The sequence below is a fragment of the Schistocerca gregaria genome, chromosome 2 (genome assembly GCF_023897955.1).
Source record: "Schistocerca gregaria isolate iqSchGreg1 chromosome 2, iqSchGreg1.2, whole genome shotgun sequence".
NCBI lineage: Eukaryota > Metazoa > Arthropoda > Insecta > Orthoptera > Acrididae > Schistocerca > Schistocerca gregaria.
Window position 1 is genome coordinate 642,160,886 of NC_064921.1, and position 16,090 is coordinate 642,176,975.

The 16,090-nt window shown below is 43.0% G+C and overlaps 1 protein-coding gene across 1 annotated transcript in view; it reads left to right on the top strand.

Moving 5' to 3' along the window:
• The first annotated feature begins 278 nt into the window (after positions 1-278).
• Positions 279-16,090, top strand: part of LOC126335914 (NADPH-dependent diflavin oxidoreductase 1-like) — a 67,095-nt gene continuing 51,283 nt past the window's right edge. The window contains exon 1 of the mRNA XM_049999388.1: positions 279-300. Coding sequence (XP_049855345.1) covers positions 279-300 — 22 coding nt within the window. The remainder of the gene's footprint in view (positions 301-16,090) is intronic.

Here is a 16,090-nt window from a genome sequence, read left to right on the forward strand (position 1 = left end):
CCAAGAACTAGAAAATTATTAATTAAAACTGGCTCTTTCGAATAAATCCAGGTTATAAACACTTAATTTGAAACAATGTTCCAGTAAATACAAGATCCAGTGTTATAACGTCATGAAGTCAGTGCAGATGTTCGTAAAACTTGACATCGCCTCGCAGATTACTTTATCTCGATGTGACGGACGTGTTACCTACCCGGGGCAGAGCGCTACATGTCACTTGTGTAACGACACAGGGCACCTTCGCGAAAACCGTCCGCTGCCGATTTTTGTTTTGAGGGATGGCCTGTAACAACATGCAAGGTAATAACCGAGGATATGATACCTGCCGTTTCTGTACGGAATAATAATGAACCACTCCAATGGGGAGTACAGAAAAATAAGTAATCGCATTTGAGAACTTCCCCCTTTGATTAAGGAAACACCCAAAGCTTCACTGGGCGAACAGAGAAGCAGCGCAGAAAGCTGAAAAAATACTCAATTCCAACATGTAATTACAACTCAAGAAAGTAGCATAAAATACACTCCTGGAAATTGAAATAAGAACACCGTGAATTCATTGTCCCAGGAAGGGGAAACTTTATTGACACATTCCTGGGGTCAGATACATCACATGATCACACTGACAGAACCACAGGCACATAGACACAGGCAACAGAGCATGCACAATGTCGGCACTAGTACAGTGTATATCTACCTTTCGCAGCAATGCAGGCTGCTATTCTCCCGTGGAGACGATCGTAGAGATGCTGGATGTAGTCCTGTGGAACGGCTTGCCATGCCATTTCCACCTGGCGCCTCAGTTGGACCAGCGTTCGTGCTGGACGTGCAGACCACGTGAGACGACGCTTCATCCAGTCCCAAACATGCTCAATGGGGGATAGATCCGGAGATCTTGCTGGCCAGGGTAGTTGACTTACACCTTCTAGAGCACGTTGGGTGGTACGGGATACATGCGGACGAGCATTGTCCTGTTGGAACAGCAAGTTTACTTGCCGGTCTAGGAATGGTAGAACGATGGGTTCGATGACGGTTTGGATTACCGTGCACTATTCACTGTCCCCTCGACGATCACCAGAGGTGTACGGCCAGTGTAGGAGATCGGTCCCCACGCCACGATGCCGGGTGTTGGCCCTGTGTGCCTCGGTCGTATGCAGTCCTGATTGTGGCGCTCACCTGCAAGGCGCCAAACACGCATACGACCATCATTGGCACCAAGGCAGAAGCGACTCTCATCGCTGAAGACGACACGTCTCCATTCGTCCCTCCATTCACGCCTGTCGCGACACCACTGGAGGCGGGCTGCACGATGTTGGGGCGTGAGCGGAAGACGGCCTAACGGTGTGCGGGACCGTAGCACAGCTTCATGGAGACGGTTGCGACTGGTCCTCGCCGATACCCCAGGAGCAACAGTGTCCCTAATTTGCTGGGAAGTGGCGGTGCGGTCCCCTACGGCACTGCGTAGGATCCTACGGTGTTGGCGTGCATCCGTGCGTCGCTGCGGTCCGGTCCCTGGTCGACGGGCACGTGCACCTTCCGCCGACCACTGGCGACAACATTGATGTACTGTGGAGACCTCACGCCCCACGTGTTGAGGAATTCGGCGCTACGTCCACCAGGCCTCCCGCATGCCCACTATACTCCCTCGCTCAAAGTCCGTCAACTGCACCTACGGTTCACGTCCACGCTGTCGCGGCATGCTACCAGTGTTAAAGACTACGATGGAGCTCCGTATGCCACGGCAAACTGGCAGACACTGACGGCGGCGGTGCGCAAATGCTGCGCAGCTAGCGCTATTAGAGGGCCAACACCGCGGTTCCTGGTGTGTCCGCTGTGCCGTGCGTGTGATCATTGCTTGTACAGCCCTCTCGCAGTGTCCGGAGCAAGTATGGTGGGTCTGACACACGGGTGTCAATGTGTTCTTTTTTCCATTTCCAGGAGTGTAGATAGAGAAGGGGATCTATCGAAATGATAGTAATCCAGAGATGAGACTGGAAGACCATTTCCCCTCAGCGAACCTCAAAAGAACAAAAAATGGCTACTGGTAAAGGAAACTTCGAACTCAGAAGAAGAATATGGTGGAAAAGGACCACAAACACCTTGGAAGCACAATTCTGATAAAATAATGAACTTACCGGCATTACTTGACATGGAAGCAGGAAAGCAAGTTAAAGCTGTGGTCCACTAATCACAACAACCAGACGTAGGAGAGCGCCGACCTGGGTGGTCACGCGGTTCTAGGCGCTGCAGTCCGGAACCGCGCGACTGCTACGGTCGCAGGTTCGAATCCTGGCTCGGGCATGGATGTGTGTGATGTACTTAGGTTAGTTAGGTTTAAGTAGTTCTAAGTTCTAGGGACTGATGACCTCAGATGTTAAGTCCCATATTGATCAGAGCCATTTGAAACTTCAGACATAGGAGACCACACGAGGCTACTAGCTCCACATGACAGTAAGCAGCAACTGATGGACGAAGGAACACAACATGCTAAAACGCAACATTGGCCGACTCAAATTTCGATAGATGACAATGGAAATCATAAACAGGGAAGCAAAGCGAAACACAAGTCGGAAACTGCCGTCACTGTCACTGACACTGCAGGGGACTCACAAAACCACCAGCAGCCAGAAGTCTCTCAAACAGCAGAATTTTGCAAAACAAATGAAAGATCGGTATACAAAACTGAACAATCAGAAGATGAATACGGACAAGAAAAATAAAATAAAATACGTCAATAAGTTTTGAAATATTAATTCGCGCTCTGAGTGTTCTGTACACATACAGTCTCTGTATATAAAATGCAATATTCTGACTGAGTGATTCATCATCGCCCAGCCCAAACCGCTGAGGATATAAAATTGAAAATTAGAGAAGCATATTATTAAAGTACTATTAAAGTATTTTGAAAGCTACATCTATGAACACTGTTGTTTTACACATCGGTTAAAAATAAAAATAAATCTGTTTCAGTGTTTTTGTGAGTTGAGCTCCTAAGGGAATGAAATTAGAGGAAGAGACTTTTCTATAAAAATATATTATTATGAAAGCATTTTTAAAGTTAAATCTACGAAATTTAAATTTGGCTTCCAGCTAGAAATTAAAAAAAAAGGTTTCACTTCTTTTGGAAATTCAACCCCCAAGGGAGTGAAACAGGGGTCAAACATTTTATGAAAATATTTTATCGCGAAAGCCTTTTTAAAGCTACATTTTCGAAAATTGGTGTTTGGCTTTTCGGTATTCCCCTTAGGGCGGGAAACAGGTCAGACTGATTCGTTGACTCATCACCGCACAGCCTAGTCCGCTAAGGGTAGAAACTTAAGGTGTAGAGGGGTTGTGAATATTATACGGTAGGCATCGTTTAAGAAGGGATTGTACGATATTCCACTCATAAGAGGGTGAAATAGGTGATGAAAGACTTTTCGAAAATATGTCGCTATTAAGGGACTTTCGAAGCTAGAGCTACGAAAACTGGTATTCTTCTCCTCAGTCAGAAAATAAAAAAAGTTTCAGCTTTTTTGAAAATTCAGCCACTAAGGGGGTAAAATAGCGGGCCAAAGTTTTTTTGAAAATAAATAATTACTAAAGAACTATTAAAGGATTTTAAAGCTACATCTATGACATACGGTATTTGACTCTAGATTAGAAATAAAAAAAGTATTTCAGTTTTGCTGAATTTTCAGCCTCTATGGGAGTGCATGAGGGTTGACAATTTTTAAGAAACAATGTTCGTACATCAAAAGAGTCTCAAAGCTAAATTTATGAAAATAGGCATTTCACTTCTCAGTTACACAAAGGAATATTTCTTAGGGGAGAAAGTTGCTATGAAAATATCTCCACAAGAACGCGAAAGGCATGATTAACAAAATCTTTGGACTCTAGCAACCTGAATCGAATTTTGGTCAGAAGTAAATTCGGGAAAGACCATGCTTACATGGCTTAATTAGGTGAAAGTCTTAGAAAGTGTGGCAATTTGTGAACAACATAAAAATTCGATTAAATAAAAACAAAAATATATTTGCATGCCATACAGTCTACGCGAGCGAACCAGCGTGTGCTAAGCTATTTACGTATGTAGATAGTTGCTCTATAGGTTTTGATGAGTGAATTTGCGAATATCAAAATGTGAAGTATATAGCCATGTCTTATAACAGCTTTGACTTAGACCTTAAAAGTTTCACACTGCCAACAGACAGTAGACATTAATATCTATCATAAATTTCAACTTGGTACATTTAACAGTTCTTAAGGAAAATGGTCTTAACAGATAGACAGACAGACCAAATGGCCAACAAATACTTTTTTATGCGATATAATTACAAACGAACAATTGCCGGCTTTTGTCCTGTTCCTGTACTGTGAACCTTGCTTCGTGCCAAATTTCTTGATTCTAGACCAACATAAAGTACCTTATAGATTTTGATGAAAGAGTTTGCGAATACAAAGATATATGAAATAAATTAAAACAGACACATGTATTTTGTACTACGTCAAGGGACCGTAGACTTTAGTGTTTGACATAAATTTAAACTTGGCACCTCTACACGACCTTGAGAAAAAAGTGTCTGAACAGACGGACAGATAGAAGGCCAACAAAGTGATCCTATATGGGTTCCGTTTCTATCGGGTGAAGTACAGAACTTTAAGATAGGTAAACGATTTGGGGAAATTTCTTAGAACAAATGGTATCGAAATCGTCTTTTTGTAAGAAGTCATTTACGAAGTAGTAGACTGCTTGCAGCCATATATCTATATGTGTAAAATCTAGTCCTCCGCTTCATCTATCTGTATGATGTACATGATGTACCGAATACAGTAGGAACTCGTTTTGCATGGCGCGGACAGTGTGGAGACGACTTGACATATTCAGATATTATTTGTTTGGACAATATGAAATTAAGCTACACTACGCGCACATCACTGTGTAACCTGAAGTGCACCAAACGAAAAGAAGCAGCGTTGCTCATAAATGGTGGTGGATTCGTGAGCTGCTTAAAGAAGGAAAGAGATATGGGCACGATCCTTTTGACACGTCAAAAACAGATACAGTGGTACTCAGGAACCACAGAAAAAGTTCTACGGACGGTTCGGGAAAGGATTTCGAAACAAAGACGACATTTTCAGACTATTTGATTCTGCTTTCCTCATATCTGCAAGCGCAATTCGCAGAGTTCACGTTCTTTGTACAAAAGGGTAGTGAGTGAAGTATGGTTAGTAATCGTTTCACAACAAATGCATAGTGGTTTTTAATTTTTTTATCGAAAAAGTAAAACATTTTCCGAAAAATTGCTTCAGAAACGAATACACATTTTATTCGTTTGCATAAAGAAAGCTTTTTCAGCAGTGAAGGATTCCGTTCGAATTTTACCTTTCTGCCTCCCTTGACTCAGGCCTGCATTCAGACACAGTTCTTTGTGTGGCAGTCTGAGTACGGTGCCAAAAAGAGTAAGAGTGGCAGTGAGTCGGAACAATGAATCGGTAAGTACTAAGGTTCCCAAGAAGCGTGTTGACACTGGCAACACAAATAGATCAGGCACGTTTCTTCAGTTTCATTTCTTTTTATACACTTCAAAAAAAGTGTTGCACCACTTAGGTTCCAAAATTTTCGGAAGCTGTGCAGAAAATTGGAAAGAGATCAACATAAATATCATTTTCGCCCTTTTTATTGCTCATGATAACAACACATAGCATTTTGTACCAACATACAGCGAGACCTTCAAAGGTTGTGGTCCAGACTGCAGTACACACGGGTACCTCTGATACCCAATAGCACGTCCTCTTGCATTGATGTATGCCTGTATTCGTCGTGGCACACTATCCACGAGTTGATCAACGCACTGTTGGTACACATTCACACACTCCTCAACGACAATTCGGCATAAATCCCTCAGTGTCTTCGTGAGTCACGTCGTCCATAAAAGTACCTTTTCAATCTATCCTAGGCAAGTTTGATAGGGTTCGTGTCTGGAGAACATGCTGACCACTTTCGTCGAGCGATCTCATTATCCTGAAGGAAGTCATTCAAAATATGTGCATCGTGGGGGCGCAAATTGTCGTCCATGAAGACGAATGTCTCGCCAATAAGCTCCCGATATGGTTGCACTATCGTACTGCCGTTACGGCGCCTTCCATGACCACCAACGGCGTACATCGGCCCCACATGATGCCACCCCGAAACAGCAGGCAACCTCCACCTCGCTGCACTGGCTGGACAGTGTGTCTAATGCGTTCAACCTGACCGGGTTGCCTCCAAACACGTCTCCGACGATTGTCTGGTTGAAGGCATATACGATACTCGTCGGTGAAGAAAATGTGATGCCAATCTTGAGTGGTCCATGCGGCATGTTGTTGAACACATCTTTACCGATCTGCATGATGTCGTGGTTGGAAAGATGGACCTCGCCATGGACGTCGGGAGTGAAGTTGCGTATCATGCAGCCCATTGCGCACAGTTTGAGTCGTAATATGACGTCCCGTGTCTACACGAAAACCATTATTCAACATGGTCGTGTTGCTGTCAGGGTTTCTCCGAGCCATAATCCGTAGGTATCGGCCATCCACTGCAGTTGTAGCCCTTGGGCGGCCTGAGCGAGGCATGTCATAGAGAGTTCTTGTCTCTCTGTATCTCCTCCATGTCCGCACAACATCGCTTTGGTTCACTCAGACACCTAAACATTTCTGTTGAGAGTGCTGCCTGACACAAAGAAACAACGCTGACGCGGTCGAACCGCGGTACTGACCGTCTAGACGCTGTTGAACTACAGACCAAACGAGCCGTTACCTCCTTCCTGGTGGAATGACTGGAACTGATCGGCTACCGGACCCCCTCCGTCTAATACGCGCTGCTCGGGCATGGTTCTTTAAACGTTTGGGCGGGTTTAGTGACATCTCTGAACAATCAAAGGAACTGTGTGTATGGTACAATATCCACAGTCAACGTCTATCTTCAGGACCTCTGGGAACTTAGGTGCTACAACGATGAAAATTAATATTACGACGATGTCAAACCTTATTTGCATGATTTAATGAAGTATTCATGATATTAAAAATGTAATTACAATTTTATTACTTTCATTTTTGTGCTCAGTGTATCAAAGACTTTCTAGTGCACGGAATAAATTAGCATTGTTTGTACCACGAAACTATATGTGATTGTTAAGGGTTAAGCATGTAATAATTCGATGTAAGATATTTTGTTGAGTCTGAATTTTGTTCTCGTACTGGTCGGTAAAGAAGGAAAAGTTCCTTAATCGATGTGAAGGTATAAAGGCTGTAAAAAGGAGAGAGAGAGAAGGTAAATGCAAGTTATTCAAAACAAATATCCCTGAAGTGTAACGTCTTGTGATTACCTATAACTAAAAATTGCAAGGTCTAATCTGAGCCTGTCCTGAATAACAGCGAAGAACATTTATGTTATCATATATTTTCTTCGTTTTATTACGGTTGTGATTCGCATGTTTCTTTTTGTTACGCGAAGTGTTATTAATATTTTCATTATACGCGCAAAAGTGCACACAGCTTTAATCGAACCTGCGTCTTTCGGAAACGATAACTTTTCATCAGTACAATTACGCGAATACCGTCTAAATCGCAACCGTGTTCCTTGGACCAAATCATTCTTACAAAAGCGAGCAGCGTTGCACTACCGCCGACTCGCAACAATCGAAAGATTAAAAACCTGCTTAAATAAAATATCCACCTTTTAATAATTATTATAATTCCATTAAATAAATAAATAGCAATTCAATGGCTATCCAATCAATAAACAGAGAGGGCAATAGCGGCAACCTATTGACAGGACGTTGTTTATATGTGTGTGCTAATGTGGGTTTTTTCTATTTGTTTCATGCTGTAATGAGTCAATTGTATTTAAATAACTGCGAGAAGGATCAGTAAAATAAAGCATCAAGTGTTTTCAGTATAGGTTAACTGAACTAGAACGGAACTGAATTTTAATCAAGAGAACATTTACAGTACTGATTCCAATCTGGTGCCGTGTAGTAATTATTTTATGTTTTGTGTGACGGAATAATTGATGTGTTGCGTGTGACGTTTTCCCGATTAGACTTGCAACCAAACATTGCAACCAAACATTGCAACCAAACATTTGCAAACATGGTGAAAACAGTGCGACGTATAAAAAAAAGCTACACAGCAGGAAGTAAATTGAGAGGAGGAAGGAATAACTAGTGACGTAGAAATTGATAATATTTTTTCAGATCAGACAGAGGATGTAGAACAGGACACTAATATTAAAGTCAGTGATCCATCTGCTGTAGAACACTCAGGCAGAACACAGACGGTGGTTAAAGTGCATACTGAAGCAGAACCACACGAAACACCAGCTACAGTCGATTTACCACCGGTACAGTAATGGATCCATTTTCTCTCTTAATAATGAAAATGGAACAAATGTTTAAAATACAGGCACAATTACAGATACAGCATGAACAAGAAACTGCTAAACAGCTTGCAACTGAGATTAATAATAATTTAGATAAACGTATTAGCAGAGTAGATGAACGGATTAGGACCTTGGATGAACGCATCAGTCAATTAGACGAGCGTACACAGTTAAGAATTTCACAGTTCTCGAAAGAGATAGATCAAAAGCTTGAAAACCGGTTAAAAGAACACGATCGCCAGCTGCGACAGCAAATAGATGCCCAGTTGTCTGCTATACACAACAACATTTCAAGTATGCAACAAACATACCATGACTTGCCAAAGAATGTAAAGCAAGTAACCCAGGATGTGGACAAATTACAACAAACACACACTTCTTTGGAAGCAGAAATACGCAACATAAGTACACGTATAGAAGACCTTCCCCAGGGAAGCGTCCTGGGACCTCTACTGTTCCTGATCTATATAAATGACCTGGGTGACAATCTGAGCAGTTCTTTTAGACTGTTCGCAGATGATGCTGTAATTTACCGTCTAGTAAGGTCATCCGAAGACCAGTATCAGTTGCAAAGCGATTTAGAAAAGATTGCTGTATGGTGTGTCAGGTGGCAGCTGACGCTAAATAACGGGAAGTGTGAGATGATCCACATGAGTTCCAAAAGAAATCCGTTGGAATTCGATTACTCGATAAATAGTACAATTCTCAAGGCTGTCAATTCAACTAAGTACCTGGGTGTTAAAATTACGAACAACTTCAGTTGGAAGGACCACATAGATAATATTGACGGGAAGGCGAGCCAAAGGTTGCGTTTCATTGGCAGGACACTTAGAAGATGCAACAAGTCCACCAAAGAGACAGCTTACACTACACTCGTTCGTCCTCTGTTAGAATATTGCTGCGCGGTGTGGGATCCTTACCAGGTGGGATTGACGGAGGACAATGAAAGGGTGCAAAAAAGGGCAGCTCGTTTTGTATTATCACGTTACAGGGGAGAGAGTGTGGCAGATATGATACACGAGTTGGGATGGAAGTCATTACAGCATAGACGTTTTTCGTCGCGGCGAGACCTTTTTACGAAATTTCAGTCACCAACTTTCTCTTCCGAATGCGAAAATATTTTGTTGAGCCCAACCTACATAGGTAGTAATGATCATCAAAATAAAATAAGAGAAATCAGAGCTCGAACAGAAAGGTTTAGGTGTTCGTTTTTCCCGCTCGCTGTTCGGGAGTGGAATAGTAGAGAGATAGTATGATTGTGGTTCGATGAACCCTCTGCCAAGCACTTAAATGTGAATTGCAGAGTAGTCATGTAGATGTAGATGTAGATGTACGGTTGATAATCAAAACGTAATAGAACAAAAATGCAAATAACAAGAAGAACGCGTTGTGACCACATTCTACACATGGCTAAATGACAAAGACAAACAAATTAGTACTGCTATACAGAAGGAACTACCTGTGATGTTACAACGAGCAGGAACACAACTGATACAAGAAAACAACACAAAGATTCATGAACTCCAGACTGAATTACAAAACGTGCAGAAAGTGCTCAATGAAACACGTATGCACACACCTCATAACAGTTCACCGGAGTGTGTTAGTATCACAGAAACACACCCTGATCATTATGAAACGCCTTTAACAGAAAGTAGGGGGCAGACGGGTAAGAATTTCAATCCAACACGTGGAGTAACATACGTTTATCAAGACCATACACAATCATTGGTGACTCAGGATGCTTTAGTGAAGAATTCACAGTTTCAGAAGTTTACCAATGATAAGAACGGACCCCATCCAATTGTGTTTATCAAAGGGATCCGCGGTATAATGACAAAAAGCTGGAACGAAAGGGAGAAAATTGTCTTTACCATTACCCATATTCAAGGTGAGACACAGATATCTGAACAATGCAGCTCCTTCGATGAATTTGAACAAGCTTTCCTACACAAGTATTGGTTGCGTGGGGCACAAGAACGATTAAGAAAAGAAGTTTATGGTCCTGAGCCATTTAATAGAAAAGGCGGTACTTTGCGGAAATATTTTGAAAAGTATCTGGAAAAAGTGAAATATTTATCCACACCAATTCCTGAGTGTGATGTTTTAAAGATATTAAAGGAGAAGTTACCTCGTGATGTAAAGGAGAAATTGTTTCACATTCCTGAAGACAACGTGGAACATTTTCTATCTGTACTGGACTCTTTATATTTGGTTATCGAAGAGGACGGACACCATCATGGGAATAATTCGTCGAATAATGGTAATGGTAATGGCAACGGGCGAAACCACAAGAATAATAGTGATAGAAACACCTACTATGGGAATCAAAATCATTGGAATAGTCCGAATTATTCAGGATGGACTTACCACAATATGAACACAAATGGACAGTACGGTATTTCACCGAATCACAATTATCATCCACAGAACAATAGTGGACAAAACAATAATGGAAAGCTTTCAAAGAAACAGAAACGAGATTTTAGAGCTAACGCCAATTACGATAACGGTAATTTTTCAAATAATCTGCAAAACGTGCAACCACCACATAACTGGTCAACACAGAATTAGGCATAACAGCAATGGCAGCAGCCTAGGCCACCGCAATATCACAACAACAATCATGTACAACCCCCGTGCAATACAAATATTTGTCAAATAACAGGCAGCAGCATATGAATGCGGAGCCATGGCTACCACCGATTCAAAATATCAAGATCATTGAGGTAAGTGAATCTCAACCATCAACCAGTACCGGTCAGTCAAACTAGATGCGACGGCATTCTGCTTCCGTGTGGCAGTCGCAGGGTGTCTAGGGGGCACTTGCATGAATGATGTTAGTAATAACGAGCACCCAAGCGTGCAGACAACCAGCTGTAGTAACAATGATAATGTGTGTCGCATAGAATCAGCAGCGATCGGGTCGAACGACGCAAAAGATGGAATGTGTAGGAATAATACTGTTGATGTTGCTCAGCAACGTAGTTCAACTATGCAGATGTTAAGATATAATGACGGAGTCGATATACGAGAGGAATTATGTCAAGATTTTCGGAAGAAGTGTAATTTGTTTGAGCGGGAAGTTGTACAAGCAGCTATAGTTTGTGATATTTATGGTATTCTAACTACGGTGATTTTATATACTAAATTGCCCTCTCTGTTTATCGATTGGTTAGCCACTGAACTGCTATTTATTTATCTAATGGGATAATACTGATTATTAAAAGGTGGTAATTATATTTAAGCACTGTTTTAATTCTTTCGATTGTTGCGAGTCAGCGATAGTGCAATGCTGCTCGCATTGGAGAACACACATTTTATAAGAATTATTTGGTCCAGGAAACACTTTTGCGATCACGGTTGCGATTTAGACGGTATTCGCGTAATTGTACTGATTAAAAGTTATCTTTTCCGAAAGACGCAGGTTCGATTAAAGCTGTGTGCACTTTTGCGCGTATAATGAAAATATTCATAACACGCCGCGCAACAAAAAGTTAGAAGTGTAATTTGTTTGAGCGGGAAGTTGTACAAGCAGCTATAGTTTGTGATATTTATGGTATTCTAACTACGGTGATTTTATATACTAAATTGCCCTCTCTGTTTATCGATTGGTTAGCCACTGAACTGCTATTTATTTATCTAATGGGATAATACTGATTATTAAAAGGTGGTAATTATATTTAAGCACTGTTTTAATTCTTTCGATTGTTGCGAGTCAGCGATAGTGCAATGCTGCTCGCATTGGAGAACACACATTTTATAAGAATTATTTGGTCCAGGAAACACTTTTGCGATCACGGTTGCGATTTAGACGGTATTCGCGTAATTGTACTGATTAAAAGTTATCTTTTCCGAAAGACGCAGGTTCGATTAAAGCTGTGTGCACTTTTGCGCGTATAATGAAAATATTCATAACACGCCGCGCAACAAAAAGTAACATGCGAATCACAACCGTGATCAAACGAAGAAAATATGTGATAACATAAATGTTCTTCGCCACACACCGTCAGGTGGCTTGCAGAGTATGAATGTACACTCCTGGAAATTGAAATAAGAACACCGTGAATTCATTGTCCCAGGAAGGCGAAACTTTATTGACACATTCATGGGGTCAGATACATCACATGATCACACTGACAGAACCACAGGCACATAGACACAGGCAACAGAGCTTGCACAATGTCGGCACTAGTACAGTGTATATCCACCTTTCGCAGCAATGCAGGCTGCTATTCTCCCATGGAGACGATCGTAGAGATGCTGGATGTAGTCCTGTGGAACGGCTTGCCATGCCATTTCCACCTGGCGCCTCAGTTGGACCAGCGTTCGTGCTGGACGTGCAGACCGCGTGAGACGACGCTTCATCCAGTCCCAAACATGCTCAATGGGGAACAGATCCGGAGATCTTGCTGTCCAGGGTAGTTGACTTACACCTTCTAGAGCACGTTGGGTGGCACGGGATACATGCGGACGTTCATTATCCTGTTGGAACAGCAAGTTCCCTTGCCGGTCTAGGAATGGTAGAACGATAGGTTCGATGACGGTTTGGATGTACCGTGCACTATTCAATGTCCCCTCGACGATCACCAGAGGTGTACGGCCAGTGTAGGAGATCGCTTCCCACACCATGATGCCGGGTGTTGGCCCTGTGTGGCTCGGTCGTATGCAGTCCTGATTGTGGCGCTCACCTGCACGGCGCCAAACACGCATACGACCATCATTGGCACCAAGGCAGAAGCGACTCTCATCGCTGAAGACGACACGTCTCCATTCGTCCCTCCATACACGCCTGTCGCGACACCACTGGAGGCGGGCTGCACGATGTTGGGGCGTGAGCGGAAGACAGCCTAACGGTGTGCGGGACCGTAGCCCAGCTTCATGGAGACGGTTGCGAATGGTCCTCGCCGATACCCCAGGAGCAACAGTGTCCCTAATTTGCTGGGAAGTGGCGGTGCGGTCCGCTACGGCACTGCGTAGGATCCTACGGTCTTGGCGTGCATCCGTGCGTCGCTGCGGTCCGGTCCCAGGTCGACGGGCACGTGCACCTCCGCCGACCACTGGCGACAACATCGATGTAGTGTGGAGACCTCACGCCCCACGTGTTGAGCAATTCGGCGGTACGTCCACCCGGCCTCCCGCATGCCCAGTATACGCCCTCGCTCAAAGTCCGTCAACTGCACATACGGTTCACGTCCACGCTGTCACGGCATGCTACCAGTGTTGAAGACTGCGATGGAGCTCCGTATGCCACGGCAAACTGGCTGACACTGACGGCGGCGGTGCACAAATGCTGCGCAGCTAGCGCCATTCGACGGCCAACACCGCGGTTCCTGGTGTGTCCGCTGTGCCGTGCGTGTGATCGTTGCTTGTACAGCCCTCTCGCAGTGTCCGGAGCAAGTATGGTGGGTCTGACACACCGGTGTCAATGTGTTCTTTTTTCCATTTCCAGGAGTGTAGATGTAGATGTTATTCAGGACAGGCTCAGATTAGTCCTTGCAATTTTTAGTTATAGGATATCACAAGGCGTTACAATTTAGAGATATTTGTTTTGAATAACTTGTATTTACCTTCTCTCTCTCTCTCTCCTTTTTACAGCCTTTATACCTTCACATCGATTAAGGAAGTTTTCCTTCTTTACAAACAGGATTGTTGGAAAAGTTATTTTGATGTGTGTGTTTGTGGGTTTCAGATATGATATACAACAAATTACAGACAGATCCAATCAAAGACAACACACCTCCATGATTCGCAAAGAAAATTTACAATAATTCTAATATTATTAAAAAATCATGATGTGCTCCCATCACTTCCAGATGATGTCTTTCCAAAGACCCACCCTAGGACGGCAACACCCTCGGAGATACTTAAGGGCCTCTGTCGAGAATTTTAAATATATTTCTTTACGTATGTAGCCCGTCAGTGATTGCTAGGTATCGCTGTGTCAGGCAGACGTTTCGACATCCCTGAGATGAGTAGTGCTACATCACTGAGGTAGCGCCTGCTGTCCGCATGTGGAATCTAAGGGGTGTCGAATGGGGTACCTGACACGCCGGCGCCTAGCAATCAGTAGGTGACTGTTGAAAGGTTTCTCCTGTTTAGTTGTGAATCGTTACCTTTTTGTATCTCTCTTCTCTGTTTCCTTCTATCAATGCTAGAGCGTGCCAATCGTGTGTGAGGCCAAGTCGCCTCATTGACACGTTCTTGCCCGCTTGATACATTGCTCGGAAGGACTGAATTTAAGGGGCCGGCCCGACTTTTAGTTAAACGGTCTGATGATTATTATGTTAATATTCCTCAACTGATAACGCGGGGGAGGGCTCAAACAACCAAATGGCCAAGTCAGTAAAGGCCACGCTCTATCATGGACACCGATTTGTTGGCAACATTGCTCTCGACACAGGATTGGGGTTTGTAATGATCATTAAATTCGTGACATTGCTCTCGACACAGGACTGGTGTTTGTAATGTCCACTAAATCCATGACATCAAGTTCATATGACATTTATTGTCTAGCTCAGGGGTTCCCAAAAAAATTTTCTCTAGGGCCCTCTCATCGAGCATGATTGGTACCTTGTCGTATCACAGTATCAGGTACCTAAAAACGCCAAACTAAGAGTCTTTTTATGCGTTTTCTATTTTTGGTACTTAGAAAAAACATTGACTATTCATTATCTAAAAAAACATTGAGCTGCCAAAACAAAAATATCTCTTGTCATACGAAATATATTTAATATGTTTTTTATTCTAATAGCATCTTGCGGACCCCTCTGGCATAGCTCACGGACCCCTGGGGGTCGGCGGACCACCTGTTGGGAACTGGTCTAGATTCTCAGAAACTTTACAAACTTAATATGACATTTATTAACTATACTTCCCAAAACATTACAAATTTAATAATTGCAGCGAACAGAGCAAAGTCAAATAACTTCCAGTTTTGTCTCGCATTGAAGGTGCTTAAACTAACAGGCATATCGTTTCTATTTAAGCAGTGGGAAACAGGATGGAACTACGTTGCTGTCCTTGTGCTCTATCTGCTGGTACAGTGATCAGAATTCGCATTCAAGATTACTACTAGGACCGAATAACAAAAATTCTCTTTGGCGGAAAAATGGGGGAACAAAGCAGACACAAACATCTCCCATATTCACAAAAGAAAGCAAATTCTTAAAAAATAAAACATCCTGTGAAATACGGCACACGCAAATAATCGATTAACAGCATCCTCACCTTAACTAACTTCCAAGACGAACTGGTAGCTCGCTGGTAGTGCAACTCGGCACCACGTGGGTGACCGACGCCAACAGCTAATTTCTTTGTACTCACCCCTCTGTTCGTTCTTGCTTTCCATACTATACAGTCATTCACACGCTCAACCTATTCTTTATCAAAGTAGTTAGGACGTGCTGCTTGCAAATGGGGGTTAAAAAGGAACCGTGAACAAAATTTATGAGATGCCCCAGAAAATTTTACGTCACATGCTTAAAACCTTGAGTATGTCGAGTATGTCGCACACGCATCTCCTACCAGGTTTCACACGGAATCGTCATCCAAATTACTCATCAGTCGTTACGACCACTTGTTAACTAGGCGGGGTGAGGCCCCACGTGCCATTGCAAAAAAACGCTACTTCTAAAAGTGAAACTATACGATTCTTTTTTCCTTTTGGAGCTATTGCTGCTCTCGTGCGCT